This window comes from Harpia harpyja, chromosome 23, assembly GCF_026419915.1.
Source record: "Harpia harpyja isolate bHarHar1 chromosome 23, bHarHar1 primary haplotype, whole genome shotgun sequence".
NCBI classification, from domain to species: domain Eukaryota; kingdom Metazoa; phylum Chordata; class Aves; order Accipitriformes; family Accipitridae; genus Harpia; species Harpia harpyja.
Genome location: NC_068962.1, coordinates 9,814,713 through 9,841,841, shown reverse-complemented (window position 1 = coordinate 9,841,841; position 27,129 = coordinate 9,814,713). Strand labels below are relative to the sequence as shown.

The window sequence follows — 27,129 nt, the reverse complement described above, 5'->3', positions numbered from 1 at the left end:
ACTGGCATTTTCCTGACCAGATTAGTGTGGTGTGCATTCATTTCTTTAAGCCGTTTTTAATGGAGAACTATAAATTCAAACTGATTTCAACTTCGGAATTAATGATCCATGTTTCAAGATGTACATGTGGGAGGAAAGCAAGCCATGGATTTCCACTGGGCTAAAAGAGGACAGGATTTTAATTTGTTCCACGTTCACATGCCAACAACACTTTTTGGAGGTGAAGTACTGTCTGTATCTGCCTCCTGAGTAAGGCACCTTGTTTATCCTACCGAATTTCACCAAGTGCAGAAATGCTGTTTCCTGACAGTTTTGTGCGAACAAAAAAAAAAAAACCCAACCTCTGTGACATGTTTCATTTTACATGCCTTGTAGTAAATCCTGAAATTCGGAAGTGTGAGATTTTTTTTTTTTTTTTCAGTCATTTCAAGTGGCACTAATGACCAGCAGCAGTGATTCAGAAGCAGGTTAAATGAGTATTTTTAGACATTCAATCGTTTCTAACCACTGCAACCACTGAGTTGATGATACATGCGCCAAGTAATTTAAAACAGTTAACAGGTATAAACCAGGTTCTGCTTGGCAAATTGTTAGTCAGGAAGTGGTTTCAGCTTGCACGTGAATTATGTGAGAAACTTCAAAGGGATTATCCTTCCTCCCTTTCTCCTCCTAAGACCAATAACTCTCAAAATGTGTTGATTGGGATTAATTGCCTATCAAGTATTATGTGGCTAATGTTTAAAATTCGGGTGGATGGGAACATAAAATTAGAACACAATTTGATCACTGAATAACAAAGCATGTAAAAGCTCATATAATGAACAAAGTAAAATCTCCAGATACAAGTGCTCAGTTGATTGATACTGTTTGAACTAGTAACTGTTCTTGGAAGCAGAAGAAAAAGGAAAAAAAACCCGACAATCAACCCTACTCAGTGTTATCATTGTTTTCTAATTTTCCCATTTTGTATCACAGAAATGTATCTGTAATCACATAACAAATACTCATATGCTGAAGATCTCCTGTCCTAACCCTTCTATGAAGGGACCTAACTCTTCACAGAAAAAAAGGCAAATAACATCAGCAGAAGATATGGAGCCTGCCTGATAGTCCTGCTTGGTTGTTCTTACGTATTTGTCATCTTTCTTGTGACATGTACATGATCAACTGATATTCATTGGGCCAGTAGCCAAAATGAATAGTTGCAGGGAAATTAAGAAGGTGGAGACAAAAGGAGAAGAAAGCTGTTTGAGAGAAGAGATAAAAAGGGCCTGCTGAGACAAAAATGTGTTTGGGTTTCTTTGGCAACATATTGCATTTGCATTTGAAGGCATTAAACTAAAAACTCAGGAGAAGAAATAGAAATTAAACTACTAGGAGAATGTAGATGCCATCTATATTAGTAAGAAAAAGAAAAAGAGGTGAACTGATTGTGCTTCAGGTACCCAGAAACTCATCTTGTTCCCCTGGGATATGAGATCTAAGTTTAAATCCCCTCTCAGATTGATGTGAGTAAATGTTGAAATCAGAACATTCTTTTTTGAATTAATTCCCTGAATCATGGAAACCTATTTTTGAGAAATCATTGTATTCTCTGATTATTATTTTTTTTTCTATAATGATAGTGTTCTTGGGGAGGCACAAAGAAAGGAACTGCTTTATCGTATAATCTACAGCTTCATACTTTAAAGTATGGCTAATGACAAAAAACAAGCCAGATTTTCCTCTGGTGAAGACTGGTACGTCTCTGGTTTTGCCTCAGATGAGTGTTTGGCCTTCTGCATTTCTCTCCAGTGTGTACTAATACCATTTCAGAACTAAAAAGAAAATAAGGTGCACAAAGAAGATTTGTGATAATGGACATTCTGAACTATAAAAAAATCTTTTAGATTGACATATTTTTTGCATTTGTTAGGGTAATATCCTTAAACAGTGGGGAGTAGTTGCGGTATTTTGTTTTAAGCTATGCTGCTTTGGGTATGGTTTCTTTTTTAATCCAAGGAAAATGAGGTGTAACTATATTGGTTTTTCCTGTCCTGATAGACAAGCCAGTCTCAATGAAGAAGCCGAGAAGTATTACGAAATGGCAGCAGGATTAAGACCTAATGTAAGTACCTTCTTAACGATGTCCATTACTTAAGTTGATGAACATGCTACAGTGCTGAACCCTTTGTGTCGAGGAGAAACTTCTTGCTGGAGCATTTGATCTCTCAGCCTATATTATATATGTTCTTTTAATGGTTAATTATTGGATAGTCAGATAAAGCTGTTCATTTGTCATACCAATCACTATACTTTCAAGTTACCTCAGTGAAGTGTTTTAGCAACAAGTCTCGCTTGGCTAACATACTTGGAAAAGATTTCTAGATTTAGATTTATATATCTGCCTTTAAATATGTTAAGTTTGGAAAGCTCTCCTAATTCCATCTATTTTCACTAGTAAAAGAGAATGAAAGGCTATTCTGTGATCCACTGTTTAAGGCATTTTAAAGAACACATTTATCCCTTTTCCTCTGTCATGAACTTCTGGCATACATTGTTGTTCAACAAACTTGAAGACTATATTACATCAAAAGTAAATACCTGTGAGGTTGTTGTATATTGGCAAAGAAATGCTTATTCCTTGAAGCAGAAATACGTAGGAGTATGTGACAGACCCTTTTTAAAAAGAAAAGCTCATTTCCAATTTTATTGCATCAGGAACTAAAGAAATAAAATATTTTCTTTTCACCATTTTTTCTCAATGTTATATTTCTTTTCAATTACCTTCACATTTTGGGAAAAAACATTCATGAATATAAATGGAACAGAATTTATTTTAAATACCTAATACTTTGTCTATGGAATAAATCAAATATAGAACACATTCCTGTCACAGAAGTGTCTAGTGTCAAATTTGAGGATACCAAGTTAGCAATTTCAGTAAAAAAAAAAAAAAGAAAAAAGAAAAAACCCAAGTAAAAAAAAAATACAGGCTTAAAACAAAAGAGTTTTCAGACGTAAGAATCAAAAGCACCACCAGCTAAGACTCAAAACAAGCTATCAAAATATAATCCAAGAAAACCAAAATAACTTATTCATATGAAATTACACCCTTTCACACCATCTCTTAAAAGAACCTCTCCAAAATGTATGTATTTCTTTAATTCGTACTTTGTGAGGTAGCAGTTTAGACTTTGTGATTCCTTATGCTTTCAGATGCAAGACTGTTTTTTTCTGAGTGGGTACTTTAATATTGAAAGAATTGCCTCAGTTGCTTCAAAGTTGGTACAGTTCCTCTTTTCTGTGGTTCATTGTACTCTCAAAATGTTTCTTAGAAACTCAGAAATATATTTATTCGTATATAACCATATATGAATATGATTATATGTGTGAGGTTTCTCAGAGAGCCTTGGAAATAACTAGGGCTTCTAGCTCATGGCAGTGGTACTATAAAAGTTAAGTATTTCTAAGTATTGCTGACAAGCTTTACATGTTAAGAGCAAAGTATCTTTTTTGCAGGACAAGATCATTGGAACAGTTTATTATAGCAACTTTCTTCTAACTTTTAACTTAAACTAATCAAATCTAATAGGTACTACTGTTCAGCTTTCTTTAAGATTTAATTTCACTTTTATGTTCAAGGTGATAAAGTTTAACTTTCTAGCTAAGTATAGTATGCATATGGTTTGTGACTTTTTAAAAATATTTTAATGATCCAGAGTGGGAAACTTGTATCCATTTTCACTGCCAGCATCAACTGACGACTGTACAAGAGCAATCTCTCCAGAATGAAAATAAAAACAGAAGTAGTCATGCATATCTTTTTTCTTATTATTAACTCTCAAATTTACCATAATAGTTTCAGGGTGGGAGGAAAAGAAGCCACTTGAGGAGGTTTCCTAGGTTGTAAGCAATATAAGGCAGACATGATAAGACAGAAGCTCCCGATCTTTCCAAAGGAGTAGGGAATGCAAATGAGTGAAAACGTGTGTACTTCATAGCTACATCTGTACTGGTAAATGAAATGTGCCCAGGATTACTCTCTAGTGTTGATCCAAACAGCTTCTCAGAGTGTGCCCGGGTACTGTCTGAGAGACTGCAGTGGCCCAGTCCAGAGCTGTGTAGGAACCATCCTCACAGCTAGAAAATGCCCACAGTTTAATTTCTTATTTTGGATATAGCCTGTGTATCCTCTCACTGTCTTATGAATATGCAGGATCAGCAAAATTATGTGAGTCAAGATGCTAAAGAAATATCCTTAAGCAAAATACAGTGCTGAAGGATTTTCATTTTATCTTTTTTGTATCGATCACTAATGATCTAGAAACTCTTCTTTGTAGAAAATTCAAAATACTAGATGTATGAATGTGATGTAATGTACAGATGCATGCATACGTACAGTTCCACATATATACACATATCTGTATGTATATTTCTGTGCACCTGTTTAATGATAATTGCTAAGAGGTCTGTTCCCAAATTCCCTCTCAGTGAGAATACTGTAGTAGCGCTGAAGTCTCATTCTGTGCAGTGGATCAGCCTTGTTCCTAGAACAATTAAGTGCTAAGAGCATCTGTTTAACAAGAACCTTCCCCCTTCTGGTGCTTGAGACGGTACCTGTTGACATTAGTGAATTATGGATCAGGATCCCAAGTAAACTCTGCTTTTTTTTTTTCAGTGTGATTTTTTTTCTCCTGTGATTCCCCAATCACTCCTCCAGATCCCAAGTTGAAAATCCATTTCTCTGTTACAAACTCCTTTCTTATTCACTGTACCGAGACAACTAAATTATCAGTTATTCTTTAGAATTAAACCCGTCCCTGGCACCTGAGAGATTTTCAGCTAGTGCAGCCTGAAACAAAACTCAGATTTCCACTCTCTTGCATCCATTTCATTACAAATATTACATATTGTGTAATATCTCTAATATTACTACTATAAATTACCATCCTTAGCAGCAATATGTTAGTAATACTACAAAGTCAATCATTTACTGATTGTTAGTGAATTTGTCTGCTCATTGAGCTTTCATGACAATTTTGTTCTCAGCGTTCTCACTTTATTTTCCTTTTGCATCCCTTTCTTCGGTTTCTCAACCATTCCTGTTGCTTTTGGAATGAAGTAATACGACATATGCAATACTTCCTCACCTGCTCCCAAATGTATAAGCCTTTTGGATCCAGAAGCTGCTCTGCTGAGCTTTTCTACACCCCGGTCTGGTTTAAATGGCCATCTGACTGACAACTTTCAGAGCTACTTAGTTCGCTATTTCAGTTTTTTTTCCAGACGGCAGTCTCCACTCCTGCATTTGTCTCCTAAGCAAGCCTTCTTTTATTTCAGTATCTCAAGATTGGGGCACAACAGTGAGCAGCCAATGTGCCTTCATGTCTGAGTCACTTTCTCATTCAACTAATCCATTTTTATAAAAGTTGTGACTAAAGAGGCTAAAAACATCCCCAGAAAAATAGTATTCAGTTACAGGAGAAATGTAACTTCTCTAAAACATGCAAGCCATTGTTTTTAAGAAAGCAAAGATAGAAAGATTTTATTTTTGTAGTATTGGGGGTGATTCATTCATCATTGAACTAATTCAGAGAGGACTGAAAAATACTGAAAATACCATTTATTTTCTCCATGAAAAGCTTTATTAAAATTAATAAAGTATTTGCAAAACAATTATACCCAGTAAGAGAACAACTGAATACAGCATAGGTGTGTTAAAATGTATATCCACATGTTGACCATCATCTTTGCTTTTGGATACACCTTCATTCTGCAGAGGGTAAAAAGAATTAAAACACTTTGATACAATAGCAGCACCAGCTGAATTGCAGCTTGGGTGCAAAGAAAACACCAATTTGGCTAGTATTATTCTTCCAGATTTAGACCTAACTGTTCTCTTAATAATGTTCATGATTGGCCTTATTTACAGTAAGTGTGTATTTATCCTCTATGAAAGTAATTTCCAGTCAAATTTCAGAAGAGCAGTATTTTCTGTAGAATATAGTGCTGCTGTGGAGATGGGAATCATTTGTCGTAAACTTCACTGAAGAAGCAAGCATTCTCAAGATTATGTCTATTTATTTCCAAATAGGCTTCACAGAGTTGACTTTCCCCTGGAGAGCCAGGGGGAAGAGAGGAATCCAGGAAGCAGTTCAGAGAAGGAATCTACTTTTGTTTGCTATGAATCATTTCTTACAGGACTTTCTTTTCCTCCTTCAACTCTCTAGGTAACCTACAGAGATTAGCTTCCTAGCCCCTGGATCTTGTTGAATACTTTCCAAAAAATGCATTCCTACATTGTGTATTTACCATGATCAAAACAAATGCATTTTAGAGCCTTCTCAGTGAGAAGCCCATATGTGTTTGTTCTAGCAATGTTGGCTTGGATGTATGTTAATCACATTAGTCTAGTTCTAACAAATTCAGTTGCGTGAAGAAATGAAAGTGTAATTTTCTTGGACAGCAAGACATTTATGTGGTAATTATCCTGAGTGGGAGTATTGCTGAGGAAAATCTGTATTCAGAGACGGTTTCTAGGTGCCCTACATCTTGTAATGTTCACAAACCAGGAAATTGTTTCAACAAGTTGTTAGGCACTCTAAAATGTGAGCTTTAAGCTCACTTTGTTGTGGAAAAAATCAGTCATCCAGAAACTCTCTTTAAATTGGCATTCTTTACAAGAATATGAGATACCGACTTAAGCTGAAGCTTTTACTCAGCTTTTAAGACATCATTTGTGTAATAGAGCCGCCTTTCTAATTTTTTAAGTCTGAACTTGAAGCGGCCAATCTTTAAAAAGTTGCTCTAGAACCCCCACAGATGGCCAGTGGCTCTTGAGAAGAAAGGGCACTTTGAAGTGTGACCTCAAGAGTATTAAATGAAAGCGAGCTCACTAGAGCCTTAAGACTTTGAGCCACCACCTTGAGCTGATTGGCTTAGAAGCATTCCTCAAGGAGGTGCCATGACCTGCAAGTCACCACCATCCCAAGCACATATTAGTGCTGCTTGCAATCTGGAGCTCATGACAGCTTTAAGCCCCGTGTCATCGGCACATTGTCAGAAACAGCTGTTTCCACTCTACCACTTCAAAAGGGCTTGATTAAATGTCTTACTGTAACAACATACATAAAGACACACACATAGAACGAGGGGGAAAGGAGAAATGTACCTATAAGCAAAATAAATACAATTTCCACTAGATGGTTTAATCATGATGTGGGGGACTAAACCATTTCTTGACTTGAAGGGTTTATGTAATCAGTTAACACAATATCATATTAAAAAGCAGTTTCTACAAGTGCTTCTTTTAATTTTTTCCCCCAATGCTGGAATACAGATTTCATGTCAAAGGCTCCAGGCTTGCAATAAGCTCTATCTCGAGCTGTCTAACAGTTGAAGGAAGAATGCTGGTGATTTCCAGATAATTGACTGCATTTTTATAGCCACCTTATAGATAACATGCTTTCAGTGCCTCCTTATGGAAAGTGTTCATAATATATGGGTTTTATTCATGGCAAGACCTCTGAAAATGAATATACTTCCGATAGTACATACATCTTTAAAAAATAAAGTAGATGTTGGATTTTGTCTTGAAACATATGTAACCAAGATCTGCTTTATTATGTATTTTTTCCTTAGGTGTTTCTGTGCCAAATTTCCTTATTCGACTTTCTCCTGAACATTCAGTACTTCTCTCATGTAGCTTTACCAGGCTAGGAGTAATTGTGAGGGAGACGGCTTTAACACATTTTGCCAGCTTTGTTACGGGCATGTCCTGTTATTGCCAGGGAGAATTTTCATGAAACTTTTAAGAGCTCCTGCTATGTTACTTCTGCTGCTGCTGGCAGTAATGGGTGGGTTAACAGTGATTCTTAAATTGTCTGCAGCTGATCCTCAACTGACAAAAAACTGGCACTGTTCCATGCTTCACTGGACCCAGTGTTGTCCTCACACTGCTCCTGGGGTACTGCAGATCCCTCACCAGTGATGAATGTATAGCTCCTGCAGTTCTTTTGAGCAGGTCTACCTAGTTCCTGTTATCCAAACCAACTGGAGTGTCTTGCCATCGTACTCCTGGTTTCCAGAGCATAGTATGGATAAAGCTGATATAGTCCCCTAGAGAAACAGTACACGTATGATTTTTACACCATGTATTATTGCGAGTAAAGCATGACACCTTCCAGTTGAGAATCCTTGTTTTAAAATGTTCTTCTGTCTCTTTACTTGTTTATTCAAAGTAATGAACACATGGCAGTCTTTTATCTTTTTGTATTGGTGCCACGGAATGACCAGAGAGCTGTATTTTTAGGTAGTTAGCATCCAGCAGATTCACCCGTTCAGTTGTCTTCCATTACTTGTGTCTGCCTTCATGGAAAACACAAAAGTGGGACAGGTGGAGCTTCTGCTGATTGCCTGCCTGCCCTTCAAGCTGCTCCCAGCTTCTCCTGCCCTGTCAGGACTGCACAGCTTCCCACTACCAGCACCAGCTGCTGCTAAGCCTCGCGTTGTTTAAGGCTTCCTCTCAAGTGTGCCAAACTTCCCACCTCAATGCTATGAATGGCTGTGGATTCCTTCCAGCCCAGCAGCACTCTTAGCCTCCTGAAAATGCCTCCTTTCTTTTCTCCTGGTGAAGGTGTGACAAATAAGAAAACTTCCCAGGATCCAGTTCTTCCTGCTCTGGTGCTTCCTAAAGACTGAACCAATTGTTACAGGGCATGCAGGACTTTTAGGGACTATAAAGGGTACTGTGGCTTCCTAATGAGAAGATAGGCATGACTGATGTGAACTGTATTTCCAGATGGCATACTTTTAATAGCTTGAGTTCAGACAGATACAGGGGTGGGAGGCTTAGGCATGGATCGGCTCCACTGGGAGAGGAGATAGTGGAACACCCTTTGAGAAAAGAGGACATCACTCTCTGATCTGAAAAGGAGGAGAGAACACTTTCTTGGTTACTGTAAATTCGGTAGACTTTACCTAGTGTCAGGCAATGGAAGACTGACTCTGAGATTTGATAGCAAAATAGCTGTGACATTTCTCACCCTGCCTAGCAGAAGGCTGACCTAGCCTAAAGGTTGTACAGAATGGAGAAATTCAAGAAAATTAGTATTAACTGAATGCAAGCTGCCCTTCATTTCAGGTGGAAAGGCTCTTCAGTGTTTGCACAGAAATAGCAACACTTCTCCACTTAAAAATTTATCCATGCATGAACTCTCTCTGCCCCTCCTGAGCTGGAAAGGCTTTTAAATCTAATTTGGGCTCCCAGCTCAATTTTCTTTTGTTGTTGTTGTTGTTGCTGTTGCTGTTGCTTCAGCCCTTCCAGGTCCTTATACTAAGTTCATCCTTGTCTGGGGCTAAGTGCAAGGCATATATTTTATCTCTGTCCAGCTATTTGGGGAAAACTGTGTTCATTCTTTTGAACAAAAAGTTATCTTTCTATATTTGGAATTATATTTGTTCATGGTCCTCCTAAATATTTTAAAGACACATTTAGGTTTTTTGTTGTGCACAATTGTCAGCTTCAAGACAGGCTTGTGTACAGGCTGTTGTTCTGAATCTTAAAGTATTCCTACTTCAGCAGAGATTAGTGCTTCCCACCTTAAAAGAAACAACAGACAAACAAAAAACCCCATATAGCGTTTCTCATCCCTGTGATCTCCGTCAGGGGACAAAGAAAGAACACAGGCTATTGGAATGGGGATATTTACCTGTAATACTGAAGCACAATATCAGGATGAGTTGTATAATTTGAAAACCAATTTACTCAGCTGTGGAAAACACTGAATTTCCTTTGGGAAATACAGGAGAATATTTATAGCCTTACCCCAGAAAACTCTATGTGTTTTTTCTCATGCATTGTAGCAGCTCTGTGAAAGCAAAGATTGAACGTGCTTTTGGGTGATTATGGAATACTTGAATCTGGATCTTGATATTGTGATCCATCTTTGTGTAAGAAGCATAGGAGAAAGCTGGAAATCATGTCATTACAGTTCTCAGCTTCAGTTTTGTGAGAGTTAGATTATGGGGAGTGCATTTGTACTCTTTTCTTCTGATTATACGAGCAGTTAAATACGCAAATATCTGAGATTGATTGGCTTGCTCAGTGTAATTTGTGAGCTCTGGAACTGAATTAAAATGCCTTTAAGTTGCTGTTTATTTCCCATCTAGAATAATTTGTTGTACATTGATATCGTAATCAATACATAAGTATTTTGTCTGTGCAAGTTCTAAATAATTGAAATTAAAATACATTTGAGTTTCTTCTCCTTACATAGATATTGCATTGCAGTAACACCATTTTGGTTAGAGTTGCTACTGTTTCTCCTGCATGTGAGAGGTAAATGGGGCTCTGCAGTTCCTGATGTCTTCAAGTGAAATTATGCAAGCAGCTATGAACTCTTCTTAATGTAAAGTTTTTCAAAGAGCAAGCATACCCAGAAACACTTGGCAAAGTAAGCCAGAAACTTGTTGTCATGGTAATTTGGGGTGCTTTTCGTTTCATTTTTAGCTATGAAAATGTTTACAAATTTCCCATAAATGTTAATCCTTCCACAGTCTAATTATTGGCGTAATGTATTTTCTGAGTCATTCATCTTCATGAACTGTAAAATGTACAGACATGCTTTTCTTTAACGGGGGGAACAAATGTTGGAAATAAGCAACTATATACTAACTCCTCTTTTCTAATTCAATTAACCTTCACATCTTCATTAAATCATCACTTACTCTTACCAAGAACTGTCTAAACAGTAATTTTGTGCTTAACATGTTGTTGTGGTTTAACCCCAGGCAGCAACTAAGCACCACGCAGCTGCACACTCACTTCCCCCCCACCCAGTGGGATGGGGGAGAGAATCAGGAGAAAAAATAGTAGAACTTGTGGGTTGAGATAAGAACAGTTTAATAGAACAGAAAAGAAGAAACTAATAATGATAATGGTAACACTAATACAATGACAACAGTAATAATAAAAGGATTGGAATATGCAAGTGATGCACAGTGCAATTGCTCACCACTCGCCGACCGATGCCCAGTTAGTTCCTGAGCAGCGATCCCCCCGCCCCCACTCCCCCCAGTTTATATACTGGACATGATGTCACATGGTATGGAATACCCTGTTGGCCAGTTTGGGTCAGCTGCCCTGGCTGTGTCCCCTCCTAACTTCTTGTGCCCCTCCAGCTTTCTCGGTGGCTGGGCATGAGAAGCTGAAAATTCCTTGACTTTTAGTCTAAATACTACTTAGCAACAACTGAAAACATCAGTGTTATCAACATTCTTCTCATACTGAACTCAAAAACATAGCACTATACCAGCTGCTAGGAAGACAATTAACTCTATCCCAGCTGAAATCAGGCCACATGTAATTTGAGAAAGAAACTCTTTGATAATTCGTGCCCTATTTGGTTAGGATATAGGTCTTATAAGGTTTTCAGTATGTCTGGTGGCAATCCCTTGTGCTGCTTGGAGCTGCTAATAAAGTCTTTTCTTCACAAAAAAAATACCCCAAAGCATTTTGTTTTATGCACCCATTTTCCATTGTAGGCTCTGTTTTCAAAATGTTTACGTGGCTAAATCTCCAAAAAGTAAACGACCGTGTTTTCACAAAAATCATGCATGTTTATTGTTAGTTCAGTGATGTTTCCTAAGAGTTAGTCACCCAAGTATTAAGGTATAAGTTCTGTTTTCTCTCCAGGCACCTACCTAGATACAGAACACTGTTCTTCCGATCCCATCGGGTGATTGTAATTCTCAATGGATAGGTTATAAATTCTCCAAAGAGAAGAACTTCTCATACCAAATGATACTTGAGCTCTGTTATTGTTAAGACCTTGATTCAGAAATTTTGTAGGACCGCGCTTTAGTTAACTTGAATGGAAAACTTGGTGTCCTCACATTTCTTTTTCTGTTTTTTATATGTATTTTCGTTACGCAAATCTGAAGTCTTTATCTGGGATATAGATATGTTCAGTCCACCATCAAAATTATTTGAAGAAAAAAGGATGTGAGGTCGGCTAGGCCTGTCTCTTGGAGTGCAGATTTGTTTCATCCAGCATTTTAGTGTTTTTCATCCACATCTTAGTAGACAGATAACTTTTTTTTCTATGATTACTTTTCAGTATGAAAATAACAGTGCGATGGTTGTGCTTGTACTCAACCATGATGTTCATTTACTGAATAATTCAAAAAATAGGTTTGTGAAACTAATTAATGGGAAGTCACAGCTTAGATTTGTACTACTGAGTTAAATAGAAGGAATCATTATGCTTTGAGATGATGGGAGGCAGTAGTTTGGAAAGGTGCAGTCTCTTTGCTGAAATTGTGGAAGTGAAGATGATGTATCGTGGATAGACCTATGCACTTGATTGTGATTCACATCTGATAGTAATATGGCAGGGGGTACTCTGCTGCCTGCATCAGTTCCTGGAGAGAGCAAGATTGGCTTTGCCTTGTAAATGTAGCCCTCAGTGTCAGTCAAAAATAAAGTGCCATGAAATACAGAACTCACAGCAGTAGATTAGCATTTCAGAAATTAAACCATCTGTTTGAACTCAATTAAAAGAGAATCCAGCAAGGTTTTTCCTAATAGAGTATTCTAGTGCTGATTCTGGAAACAATGCAATGAATTTATTATGCAATTAGAACTGGTAAGGAAGTGTTTTTAATGCTCATTAAATAAACCCAGCAACAGTACATTCTCAGTAGGATGTTTTGCCATAAATAACTTCCTAATTTTCTTCCTAATCTATAGTTCTGATGTATTTCTCATTCCTAGAATGATTTTTAGTTGTGGGCTGGCATATCCTATTAGATTTTTTTTCCCCACAAGTTCTGGAGGACGTACGTTTCTGCTTCACAAGATGGTTTTGATGCAACTGGTATTCTCCCCCACCCTCCCACACTTCTGGGTGTATCTAGGTGATTGTGTAGATGAAAAATGCCCTACAACAAGGCTGGTTTTGGCCTGAGAGCTGCCTGAGAAGAACTGTCTGTTTGCAGACTGCTAGGAAGGGGATGGGTGGCAGGTGTCTGGCTGAAGTAATTTTCTTGGAATTTGTCTTTAAGAGTACTTCAGTACCAGTTTCAATGTATTTTTCCTGGGAAAGTTACAGTCTAGAGATCAGATGTCTGCTAATGAGAAGATGCAGGGAGGAGGGGATGGATAGCTTTTCATTTCCCCCAAAGAACAGTCCCTTTTTGTTGAGGCATTCTGAACCACTGTATATTGGTCAGCTCTGCACATTGCATTTACTTGATTCGATTTACCATAGTTAGTTTTACTGGAGAACAAATATACATTCAAGTGTACCTTCCCTTCTGAAGTATGTATTCCATATAATGAATGGCTCTATTACTAAGCTGAGGCAGTTTTGCTAATTCTTCAGGTGCTCCAGTAAAGATTGTCTTCCTGTAACAGTGAGTAACTTTAATCTGACATTATGGTTTGTAACAGTGCCAGTTGCCTCAGCATCTGGCTGCCTCAACCTCACTGAAAACAGTTACAGCATGAAAGAAAATAGAAATCTTTTCCAATATAACAACAACAGTAAAAATGAAAATGCACAATAAAATCCTAAATTAAATTCCATATGAAGGCTTGCTGTGTGTGTCTTAGAATCCATGGGGTAAATGATTAATATATTTATGGTGGAGTTATTTGGTGGAGTTTATTGTAACTCAGTAGTCCTACTTCATTTCTTCACATTCTGACTGCATTTAAATACACTTGAAATTACCAGACTTAGTTTTTATCATTTGTGAAAGATCAATACATGATTCTTCATTAATTCTGTTTGAAAAATTCTGTTCTGATAGCTGCATTGATGGAGTTTTTTGCTGATTAATTCACAAATTGGATGTTTTACCCATAATAGAGGAAGAAAATGCTTTCTGAACAGAGATTATGGAGATTGCACAGGAGGCAAGTCTTTTATTTGGGGGCAGAAACAAGCTTTAACAAAAAGATTGCTCGTAGGTAGGACCCAAAGTTAATTTCTGTAAGATCCTGTGGTGTTCATATAGAATGGATGGTATGTATAGTGAAAATACATAACAAGAAGGCAAATTAACCTGAGCCATTGACTATGGAACTGCACAGTGATTCTGGTGGCCCTGGATTATAGTTTGCTGGAGTCATGGAGGGCTTTTTTCTGGGGCAGTTTGGAGCAAGCATCTGGTTTCACTGAGTAATTTTTGACATTGAATTTCAGAGGCAGGAATTGGTGCTGGTCCTGCAAATATTAGTTATCCTCTTGTGACTTTAGAAATGATTAATTAAAGCTTTTTCAAAATGAAAATATTATTCACAGTGTTGCTTCGTGTGTCCATTTCTTAAAAATCTAGTTTGAAGAATACAGAAAACTTCTGTTTGATAAACAGCAGTTATCAGCATATGCAGTATCAAGTGCAACCTTTCAGAGTAGGATGTGTAGATCTACCATTCAACATGTTTTGCTGTTATTGATTAATTATTTACAAAGCACTGTAAACATATTTGTCACTGATCAAATGTGGTAAATAAGGCTGCCCTAGCAGAAAGTAATTTTATTTTTTTACAAGTCACAACCTTATAAAAGCCTAGTGAGCAATTAGTGCCCAGTGGTCTTACTATTAGCGATGAAAAGATCAAATTCTAGAAACTACAGCCTTAAAATCTTTAAGCTACCAGAATCAAAATTAAACCCTTGCGCTTACTCTGGAAGTTAATAATTTTAATATGTACTGTAGATTTAATTGCTAAATACTATATAGGGAACACCTGCAGGTTACTGGCTGCCAAAAAGTAAGGCATGAATTCTTAGGAATTACACGCAGCACTGTAATTCAGCATTTTGCAAAGGACCAATAGTATGTGCCTCTTTTCTCAGCTGCTCTCATAATCCTGTGGGCAAAACCGAAGTCAGGACAGAGTGTGGGCATAACCTTTTTGCACTACGCAGCAAACATGGAAGTGATAGGAGCCAGATGAAAACAGGCAAAGGGGAAGAAAAAAAAGATTGATATGCAAATACTTTAAGGTTTTCCATGTAGAGATTTCAGAAAAGAAAATATTTATGAACAAGATTTTTTTCAAGCATTTTCAGTTTTGTCTACTCTGTAATGAAAGTGTAGTTCCTTGAACAATATATCACCTCAAAAGTTTTGTTACTTTTTTTCAAAGTTATGGAATTAGTTTTTATTTGCCTTGGTAACATTTCCACATGCTGAAGTTGCATTTTTTGACCAATTTGAAAATACCTTCAGACACTATTGATAAACTATGTTATTATGGAAATTGTATCACTTCATGTGACAGACTTCAATTGTACTTTCCTGCCAGTGAAATTATTACCAATAGAGGAATAATGATTGATTCAGTTGTCTAGGGAAAGTTAGTCAAAAGAAAGAGTGTCAATACAGGGGTGGAATGAAGGCTAAAATTCAGCCTAAAACATCCTACAATGCCTCATAATCCCCTAGTGTTTTCTGTTTTCCTGCTTCTGTCATGCTTTAATATCACGCTTTTTTTGTGGGCTGTCTTAATAGCGATTGCGTATGATACAAGCCTTGAACAAATTAGCAACATTCTCATTCTTTGTGCTCAGAGCAAGTATGTCAAGTTGCATAATGGTTTACACAATGTGCCTGAAAGCTATACCTTACAACTGCAAACACCTAAATAGTTTTGGAAAATGTACAGCAATATCAATATTAAGCAAGTTCTCTAGCATTTAACTCAGCTGACTACACTTGTCAGCCAAAGGTGCAAAGCCTTGTTTGACACTTAACATTCACCTGAACATCTTGAGTCAAAATACTGGAAAACTTGTGATTTTGAGATTCCCTTAATTAGAACTTCACTACATTTTCAAGGCCAGAAATGAACGCTGCTTCTTTCTGAAATTTCAGTAGTTGGCTATTCTACTCAAAAATGGAAGCTCCAATGCAGTACTTCATATGCCTGTGCCTAGCATCTTGAAAAACTATACAACCTTCTCTGGGTACTGATGTATTTGATCAGCACCTGGGCAAAAATAGGTGGATGATGAGTTCATTCTTAGTGGGCATTTTTATTTTCCAATGACATTTTATTTGATTGAAAAAAATGAACTTTTTTTAATGCTAGTAATATATACTGTGAGTGTAATTGTGATCATAATCTCAGATGATCTGTAAATTAGAGTTTTTTCTGAAGATTAGCCAGTTTTGATTGTGTTAATATGGACAGCTATTCTAATCAGCCCTGCATGTGTGCTGCTGGGTGGAGTATATTCATTTTTCTTTTAACACTCTACATTTCTTTTAAATTAAAAGTGGGGTTTATCTTTAGGCAGTAGCACAAAGCCATTTATTTTTCTGGTTTCCAAGGTTTAAAAAGAAAGTGCATGCAAAAATACAGTTACTCACAGATTGAATTTCATTTTAAAACAGTCTTACTTTTTTCTTAAGAGGACAAAATTCTGTTACTGAAAGATTTTGAGCAATTTCTATTTGTCAGTGTGATAGTACAGTTGACATTTCTATTCAACAAGTTTCTCACTTGCTGAGAGTACACACTTCCTAATTAGCACACAGTGTACTTGTGTTAGATAAGGTAAAGAAGTTGTTAAATGTTTTATACCATAATCATAGCTATGTATTAAAATTATGAAACTGCAGACATCAGAGCACAGTTGGATTTCTATAAACAAAAATTAAGTCATTTGAAGATCTTTTTTAATGAAATCCTAAAGTGCTAGGAAAATTGGATAAGATTATCATATCCTATACTGATGACAACATTTGAGCTGGAAGGCAAAGAATTTTAATTAGAAACACTTTGAGGCCTGGAAAATGTTTATTATTTTTTTTAAAATATAACCATAATATTACATACTCATAACGTATGTTCCTGTTTAGCTTTTATTATGGTAATACAAGTATGTTATCTAAAAACGTCCATCACGGTTCTTATATAAACTGAGAGTGATTACTAGGAGGTTTTTTAAGCATAAATCAAAGCAATTGATGCATGGCCATTGGGGGAAAAAATCTAGATACACAGAAATTACAAATGTCAGTACATTTTTGTGGGACTTTTTCAGCTGTTGTATGATCTGCAGCCTTTACCAGTTGTAACACACGCTTTTGTTAACTTGCTGATATATAAAACAGTATACTCTGAATTTATATTAAGGCCAATGGTAGATAGCTTTTCAGCAGCAAGATGTAACATATATCTCTATACGCTTGTTTGGTTTTGGATAACTATGTTTTTAAAACTCTGAGCAGTCTGTGAAGGTTAAGACGAAAAAGATGTTGAGGAAAAAAATCTCCACTGGCTGGAGAGCATTGATGCTAAAATGTCCCCTATTGATGTGATAATTTGAGAAAGGAGGTAGACTGCTTGATGCTTCCTTCCCACGCCAAGTCTAGAACTCTTCCCTGACTCACAGCTGTGGGTTTCCTTAAGATGCGATGTTAAATCTACAAGTAAACTGTATAATTTCACAGTATGCATGTGGATGGAAACTCCCACATCTGCCACCCATAAATATAAAAAAATGGTAAAAACCCCTTCCTTCACTTTTTAATTTCTGGTTTTAAATGTACATATCCTGTAGTTTGCAATTTTAGTCATGATAGTCTCCAGTGTTTGAAAGCACACAGGACTAGATGCATACAAACAATTTCCATGTATATTCTCCTTTCGCCAGGCAGTTTAAAGTGTCATCTGCTTTGAATGTCCAGATGAGAGTGTCCAAATGTAAAATAATAAAAAATAAAAAAAAACCCAACACAAACCAAAAAATGTACATGACCTAACCTTTCTGTAGTATCATCAGTTGTTAAGGTGACCAGGTATTAACTCATGCTGTTCTTCTGCCTTATTAACTTGATATATTAACTTGATATATTATCCTAACCTGAGACTATTACATAAATGTTATTGAACAGAAACTATTTTTTTCCTATCTACTTTATTTTTTTATGTGTTTTCTTTTTTGATGTCTTTTTTTCTGGAGGGTGTTCATCTTCCCTGGAGATTAATAATTTGTTAGTTTGGTGAACAAAATATGAGTAGAGCACTCAAGGAAGTCTCTTTCTGTTTAGTGACATATCAATAAATAATAACTAAGGTTGTTCCCTGTCAGCGTTAACAACGTAGTACTCTTAAAGATGATGACTGCATCCAAGGATCCACTCCACTCTAGAGCCTAGGCCTATTGTTAGTTAGATTTCTATAGCTATGTATGTTAGTCAGTCTTAAGGTAATTGATTGGGACGCAGGCTGCCTTTGCAGCAGAGACGTTTAGGTCTGCCTAATGCAACTGTGGAAACTGTGCTCTTCGCAATGTTTATTCAAATTAGTACTTGCAGGGAGAATGTTTTTCTCTCCATTTCCCCTCTTCACTATTTAAGCTGAAAGCTGTTGTCGACACAAAAGCATACTTACTGAAATTGTTCATGAGCAGACTTGTGATTTAAATAATGTACTTAACTGTCGTAGAGGAAAAGTTGCAGAGCATTCTTCCATTTTAAGAGTTTGTAAAGATGCTGATTTTTTTGTTTTCCAGCAGAACTGAATGCTTTGCTGTCTGGGCTGATGACACAGGAAATCCCTCTCAACTCTGAATTTTATGCTTTTTTATTCTGTCTGATCCATAATATTTTGCCATACATCCTGTCATCTTGTTCCAGAATGCTTTTTGCACCAAGTTATCTGTTCCTAGACAATTTACTCTTGTCACCTTAGCCAACTTACTGGAGATCAGTGTCTTAGTTGCGATTCATGTGCTGTTCAGAACAAAATAACAGACATAGCATATGCAAACTGCAGTTCTTAAGAAGCCTTGTAGCATAGAGAACCAGGTAGAAACATGAGTCTCTGGAAGGACTAACTCGCACTTGGCTTATCTGGCAACTCTAGGTCGCTTCTATAAAAAGGTCTACTTCCATGTGTCACTGCTGAATTTACAGTCTTGTCAATGTGTTGCACTGGAGAGTAAGATCCAGTTGGCAGCAACCATCTCACTGCATGTCCCTCCCCGCCTCTCCTGCCTTCTCCGCCCACCCCCGTGCTTTAAAGTAAGTAGTATGCTTACGTCTTGGGGCAACTCCTGGGTCATGGTTTTACTCAAAACTTGTGAGGTCTGTCAAAAGCAAGTGACACCCCTGAAATGATTCTGTTGTCCACAGTTCTCTTTAGCGATAAAAAAGGAGCTGTTGACATTTTGATTGCTTCAGAAAATACTATGCTGTGCTACAGCAGTAACACCAGTAATTTAAGTTCAAGTGGAAATTCTTGCCATCGGTGTAGGAGGATAAAAAAGGCATGACAGCACATTATCCCATGGTCACTGATAAGATGAAGCAGTCCACCGTGCTTTGCTCTCGCGCTTAGTTAGCCGTTCTACAACTAATACTCTGCTGCTTCGCTACTCAGTCATTGTACCTCCTATGTATCTTCAGTTATCAAAGGGAAATACCTGAATTCTTCACCCATATTTAACTAAAGGTGTTGGGATGAAATATTCACATGTGAATGACATTTCGTGTCCTTCTTTAGGCATGGACTTTACTCAACAGGAACCCTTAAAAGAACAAGTGTCCTTAATTGCACTGTTTTAAAACAAAACACTTAACCTCTGTGTTTCTGAAGGGTTGGCCATGGTGATTACAGTATTCATTAAACAGTCCTGGGGTTGTTTTGAAATATCTACAAGATCACGCACTGCAGTAATTCATTAAAAGCAAGATGAATATTGGCAACATCTATTCAGTGACCTTTTAAAATGGCTAAGTGAGAAGTCGCTTGCGCTTGTGATTCTAGTGGAGTAAAAATTGGCATATTTTCCTTATAAGTACCCCATCAGGAACAAAATGCACTTTCTTCTCAGAATCTGCAGCCCTGGCCTCTGTGGTGTTGAGCAGAGAAGGACATTTGTTAGCAGAGCTTTGAGGAAAACAATTTCAGATTTCATTGCTTGTGTTTGGGCTGTTGTTTGTTCGTACTTGTCTGCCATGCAAGTGGTGGTTTTGAGCTAGGTTAAGGGTTGTCCATTTGTTTCTCTCTCCGTAACTTCTTAGGCATATGTAATAGTAAACTTGTTGTCTTCTCTTTGGCACTGTTCTTCTGATATGGCATTTGCTATATGTGGAGCCAGAGATGATGAACAAGGAATCAGTTCATCTTCTATGTCATTAAGATTTATTCCATTTGTGGGTCCAATACAGTACTTGGTTACACTAGTGTAATCCTGAAATACTGCTCAGAATTATTTTGAATTAATTGGAGATTCCATAGTTCTCTAATTTTAGAGAGGACTTTAATTTACATTAAAAGTTTTGCATGCCCCAAGGCTCTCCTTTTATTTTGGTAGTATAGAGAAAGTTTGAAAGAATTGTCATCAGTGTAAACCAAAAACACCTTGGGTAACTAAATGCATGCCTTTTGCTATTTTGTTATTCATTAACTACTCTGTTATTCCTCTCCCCTCTTCCCCATTAGCACCTCCCTCCACCCCCCCCAAAAAACCCACTGAGGAAACAAGCACACCGTGATAAAAATGCTAATAAAGGGAATAATTCCCAATAGACCATAAAAGACAGCATTTATAACCCTGATAGAAATGCCAGTCAGCTTTTTTTGATGTAAAGCATCTGTCTCCAAAAGGAAATGAAGGCAGGCCTGTTTCTCCTTTCAAGTCTCTGAAGTAGTAGGTGGTGTCATTTGTTACACAGTGCTACAAGTCCCATGTTATTGCACTGGTAGCTGCCGACTGCCTTTGTTAACGTACTGAAAAGTTTTATCAGCTGTCTTTAATAAAAGACAATATATGTGAAGAAAAACTATAGCAAAACTCTGTTGCTCTCTTGTCCTCAGACCATCATTTATAGCTGTTAGAGAGCGATGGCACTGATGTATAATCTTGCAGTCACCCAAAATTCTTGCAACTCTTAAAATAAACCATAGATATTGGGGTGGCTGATGATACCCTACAAAGTTAAGGAGCAATCTTTCCAAAATGCCATGCACTTTCTGATTTGAAACATGAAGGAGTTGGAATGAACATTTTCAGCACTACCTGAAATGAGTTATCAGTTCACATTTTTCATGGATACGTTTGTTTAGAGCATTAATGGCCTAAAATTTGTTGGGTCTCCAGGAAATCAGGAATGATGTGTAGGAGTTGGAAAATTTCAAGTTCAGTTAAAAGGCTTGCAGTTTTTTCTTTTTCTAAATGTTTTTGTTGTTTGCTATAATGAAATGATAAATTAAAGACGTGATGGCAGAGGAGTTTTCTTAGCTAGGCATATAGTCTTATATATATGACGTTCTTCAGAGTACTTGATTAGCACCGTACACATACCATATTTTCGGGGGGGGGGGGTGAAGGAAATAGAGAGGAATTCTGGAAGCCATATGAGACAACTGTGTTACTTCCCACACAATAAGTTGGTGGATGCCGTGGAATTAGCCCTGAGCACTTTTTAACGTGTGTCTTATTTAGTACGAGTTTTTCTAGGTTTAAGGTTTTTTAATCCTTATCCATTGTAAGCTTTGTCTACACGCAAACATATGCACATAGTTATATTTCAAGTGAGAAGACGGTTCTGTGTCAATAACTGTCCTCTTGAAAAAACTGTTTGATTCATAAACTCTCATTAGACAAATAAGGAGCATAATTAGTGGGAATGGACCATCCTACTCATGATTTGAGAAAATTCGCTCAAACAATCTTAGGTCTAAAAATAAATGAATAAATAAAATGTGTGGATATTCAGACAGCCATCCATATACAGTGGAGCTGTTTTCTGATCATTCTTCAGTTACATCGCTGTAATTAGCACCCAGAACATCTGTAATTAAGGAGTGTATTATTTCATTGTAAAATAGTATGCAAGACTGGCACTGCAAAGGTGGAGCTATGATAATGTGGCTGCTGATATGTGTTCTCCATAGCAAAGATTACATTTCAGGGGCTTAGTTTTCCTCCTCTGTACAGAATATGACTGAAGAGGAAATTCTGGAGAGTATTTAACTGGGAAAACTTTATAAAATCCAGCTGGGGTTTTTTTGTTTTGATTTTTAGTAGAACGAAGTAACTGATGTAGGGGTCGTGGAAATAATCTGTCAGGGTAAAGCAAGAAAAATTAAATCTAAAAATAACATCTCCAGATTCCACTGCATTAGCATTATGGTGTTTACAATAGGGAGGGCTGAAATCACTTTGTTTTGCTTAATTTTGAAACTCTGGAAGCCAGTTCTGAAAATTTGATGTTTATGAGTTTTTGTGATGCATGTGTTAATAGGTGAAAAGAAGCAGGAAGCAAGATGAAAAAAAGAAGAAATATATTTGTAGGACATAAACCTAGAGAATGTTCTGAACAACATTTCCACCACAGAATTTAGGTTTTGGACACAAGAATTATAGGGGGTGGGGTTGAAGCTTGATTCAGAAGGATAAGAGTAATGAGTTTAACTTGCTACTGGAGAGGTTTGGAACATAGGTAAGTCTTCCTCATCCTAATGACTTCCTATTACCTCAGTCTGGGAGACCAACTCTAGTGCATATATTATTGGCCTTCTACCTACCATGTTTTCCTGATGTTGTTGTCACTGAAGGGCTTCTAAAGCATACCAACACCCCCACACAGTCATCTGAAGCCGAGTTTCCATGTGGCTTCACATTTTTACTGTTGCATTTTGATCAGAACACTGGTGAGTGGTGTCTTGAAACACTTATCCTCTGAGGCAAAACTACATGGCTTTGAAAGTGAGTGTTCCTGAAGCTCATTGGAAATGATAGTGACCTGAGGGGGAGAACCATAGTGAACTTTGTGTAGTATTTTGTCCCCTTTTTCTTTGAAATGCAAGGTACCAGTTTGGCAAATGCCTTTACTGTGCTCTCACTAGCATGTGAATACCTTAGGTACTTGCAAAAAAGTAGGTTAGACTGTTCTCTTCAGCTTCATAAATCTGCTTTTCTGCCCTTGTAATATTTAACTCCAGTAACCAGGCATGTTTAATTATCATGAACAACCTATTATTTCATAATGGAATAATCTAAACATGAAAAAATAAGAACAAGAAACATTTTGTTTTAGCTAAAGATGGAAAAATTGTTAGTAACATAAGAAGCTTTTTAATGGATTTGTTATGAAGTTTTCACATCTTTGTTATTAAAATAGCATGTGTTTCCACCATGGTTAATTTTATTAAATCGTTCATTAAGAAATAATTGCCACAGCCTGAATCTAAATGGATGTCCTAGGACCCCTGAACATCCTTAGAATCTGAGAACAGATTGTATTTTCTACTAGTTATAATTAAGACAAAGAAAAAAGGGATGAATTCCAATGTGTTAACTATTCCCAATGATTATAAACTCTTTATTGGCAATGGGTTGAATTAAAATTAAATTCCTGTCTTTAATCCACTCTTGGATTACTTTAATTTTCTCTTGGAAACTGTGCTATGCCAGTGTTTCCACATGTAAAGCTTCATGAGTTCTGTGTTTTCTCATTAAAGAGAGAAGTCTATGTCTGTAGACACCAGAGCTTGCCCTGTTTAAAGCACAAAGTATACAGCAGCTGCTCAGAAACTTTTTCTTGTTATCTCTATTTGCTTAAATTGCTAAATTGCTTCCATGAAAAGTCTGCAAACATAAGGGAATAATTTAAGTGGAAGAAGATTGTCTGAAAAGAAAAATTGAAAATATTCCTAATATTTCTTCTTCCCTTTTTTTTTTGTACCAGTACCCAGCTGCCCTAATGAATCTTGGAGCCATTCTCCATCTGAATGGTAAACTGAAAGAGGCTGAAGAAAACTACCTCCTTGCTCTTCAACTTAAACCTGATGATGTCATCACTCAGTCCAATCTTCGCAAATTGTGGAATATCATGGAGAAACAAGGTTTGAAGACATCCAAAACATGATGATGAAAACTCTGAACTTTTTTTTCTTGAATTAATTAAACCCATGAACTAGAACTTCCACACAATTGTCCGATCAGAGAACTCATTGGACTTGACCGCAAGGATCAGAGGTCTTAATTGCTGCTAGGAGAAGCTATTCTGCTTTTTTGGCATAAATTTTTTTGCTAGATAAATAGAAAAAGGGAGACTTTGAGATATTCATGAAGGACTTGTTACCCCACAAAAATGTTTAGAACCATAGCACTTGAGAGAAGGTGTTTTGGCATATTTGATAGATCATTGCAAATCCCATATTGCTCACTTTTGGGTGGGTATTTGAAACGTATACTGTCATAGAAATACTAAGGGAAAATTGTACAGTATACACTAAGCCATATGGGAGTAAAAGTGGTAATAGTAGGTTAAAGTATTTTGCTGATACTGTAACTCATTAAAATGTATACTAAATCCAGTGTGTTTGCAGTTTGTCTTAATGCTGCTGTATCTCACTTTAGGACCACTTGCTTACCAATTTCACAGCTTATATGGCCAATTTTTTTCAAACCTGTCACTTGTGATTAGATGACAGCATTCAAAATTGTTTACTGAGAATATGCATATTATTTCAGCTTGTTAAGTTTTAATGCGGTTTTCTTGAGATACACAGTCAAATGGCTGTGGGCTAGACGGAAAGGAACTGCTCATATTCTATATCAGATGTGTATGTAGAGTGCTTAAAAAAAAGTCCAGAGGTGTGATTTAGCAATAGAAGCAAGTCTGATGTTTGCCCTGATACCAAATGAGTGTGGTCAGACTGTCATCTTGAGAAAAAAAAAATTGGTATTATAGAACAATGTGCTTGACTCTCTTTACACTGCTGTCAGATAAGACCAACTTTAAACTGGACTCTGCATACAATATTTTTGCAATAACTCAGCCAAGTGAGATTTGAAAATACTAGTGCTTGGATATGCTACAAATGAGACTTCATGAGCAACTCGGAGAAAAAGGGATGTTACACATAGGTGAGGCTAGCAAATAACTGAAGGGACTGGGTTAGATCATGCTTGAAACAGTGTAGATGAAGAGAAATCTGTAAAGGTGGTTGCCAGTTACTTTTCACAGTGGTGGTGTTTTAAAAAATATTACCTATTCAGATTCTAACCAAATACTAGCATTCTGTTTGTATTCTGACATGTGTGCTAGCAGCAGAGCTGTCAAATATCTAAATATGCTTTTGGTGAGGTTCAATTTATTTCTGTTTCAGAATGATTTGCCATAGTTACTGTTTTAATCTTCAGTTTTTAAATGTAAAAATAATTTATTTTAAATTGCAATGTGTTGAAGCTTTAGTCAGTCTTTTCCAGGCCATTTGTTAAGTACTTTCTTTGGAATAAGTATTATTGCTTGTAAGAAAATTTACTATTTCATTTAATGACCTGTTGGTATCTGCTTCAGTGTTCTTTTCATAACGGTAGATATAATGTTAAAGTGGTAGAGCACCTTGAACTGAAGCTTCTTCAGGATCTTCTGTTAAAAACTCTTTATTACTGAGAAAGGGTTTGGGGTTCTTTTTTTTGCTTTTTAACTGTTGAGCACCATTCCAACAAAACTGTAGAGAAGAATACTTTGCTGTATTTATTTATTTATTACTTGACTGCAGCAACGTTACCTGCCATTAACACAGCAATCTGTAAGTGTTGCTATTTTTTTTATTTGGTTTTCCTTGCATTTTTTGTGATTAGTGTGTGTACCTAACGGGAAAGGGGACGCTTGAGTTATACTCTGCCTTCTTGGTCATTCTCCCCTTAAACTTGGATTTTAAATCTGTATTGAAATAGATTGGGGAGTAGCTGTTTCAAAGTCAGTACAGTAAAAAATTGTAGTAGTGTGTGTTCCCTTTTCTTTCCTCTTGCTGGCTAAAATACTGTAAGTTGGTAAGTTCACAACTGGCGTACCAGTTGACTTCCAGAAGGGCCAGAGGGGCAAGATTGTTTGGTTTTGTGGAGTGTGTCAAGTTTTTTTCAAATAATGTTATGGCTGGAAAAGCAAAATTGGAGGGTCAAAATTTGAATTTCTACTTTATCATTGAAACCAGAGTTAGAATACAACGGTAGCTTGAACTTACTCTCCTGCTTTAATGACTTTCTGGAAAAAGTATAGAAATAAATTAGATAGTAACTATAACTGAACTCAGTAAAAAAACTGTGGTATCCTGCAGCTTTATTTGCTCAACAGCCATCAAACTTCGATGGCTTCTTGGTCTTAACCATTCACTATGTTATTTGTCTCCTTCAAGTTGTATTCATTCTTGTTTAGTAATTTTTATTCATTGCACAGAAGGGGGAGAGGGGGAGCACTCCTGTGATGCAGTGTCATGCTTGCATTGATAACTGGTTTTGTTTGTTTCTTAAAAAAAAAAAAAAGAAAAGAAAGAAAAAAGGACTAGCGTAAATTTAACAAGAATGTCCCTGAATACATTTTTTTAATATAGGTCTGGGCTTGATAACTTTCTTCTTTTGGGAAAAATTTGAAACGTTTAAAATACGTCTCTCTGCTCAGGGATTTATGGTGGATTATTGCAGACAGTGCTAAAAAAAAAAATAAAAGAGCACAAGTCAAGTTTACTAAATTAAAATTTTATTTTTTGAAAAACTGTTATTTGTATAAATTATCAGATTTGTAGGCTTTCCTTTTTGTAGAAATAATTGTTTATGTGCCAGATAAGAGAATTTCAATTTTGTTTTCAATAATAAAGCATTGATAACTAATACACTGTGCATTCCTTTATCTGTTACTGTAACAACAATTTTTTTTTAACTTATTCTAATTTAATGAGTTATATTGACTGGTTTACATTTGGGAGAACTATATAGTATAAGTAGAGTACAACCTACTACAGCTGGCTTTCTTCTATAGTGCAATAATACTTCAGCAGATATTTTCAAAAAGTTTCTCTGGAAGCATTTTTTAATATTTCTACTCACTAAATCTAGCCAAAGGGGTATGGTAACTATTATATTTGATTGTTGTTTCTAAACTCTGGGGGAATAAATGCTGATGATAAGATGTATTTATAAATTATTTTGATATTGACGTACAAAAATGATGTCAGTAAAAATGCTTCTAAAATGTATAATTGGCTACAAAAGCTGGAAAGAAATCTTCACTGACATACATGGTCTTTTTAGTGTCTGACATCACCTTCCTCTCGTGCTGCAATGTCACACGATCAGTTTTAAATCTGCTGCCTTCCTGCGCAGAAGT

At 36.6% G+C, this 27,129-nt stretch overlaps 1 protein-coding gene across 1 annotated transcript in view; it reads left to right on the top strand.

Annotated features, from left to right (window-relative positions):
- TMTC2 (transmembrane O-mannosyltransferase targeting cadherins 2) overlaps positions 1–26,633 on the top strand; it is a 259,189-nt gene extending 232,556 nt beyond the window's left edge. Inside the window, exons 11-12 of the mRNA XM_052774546.1 lie at positions 2,044–2,107; positions 23,704–26,633. Of these exons, the coding sequence (XP_052630506.1) occupies positions 2,044–2,107; positions 23,704–23,883 (244 nt within the window). The 3' untranslated portion in view covers positions 23,884–26,633. The remainder of the gene's footprint in view (positions 1–2,043; positions 2,108–23,703) is intronic.
- The last annotated feature ends 496 nt before the right edge of the window (positions 26,634–27,129 follow it).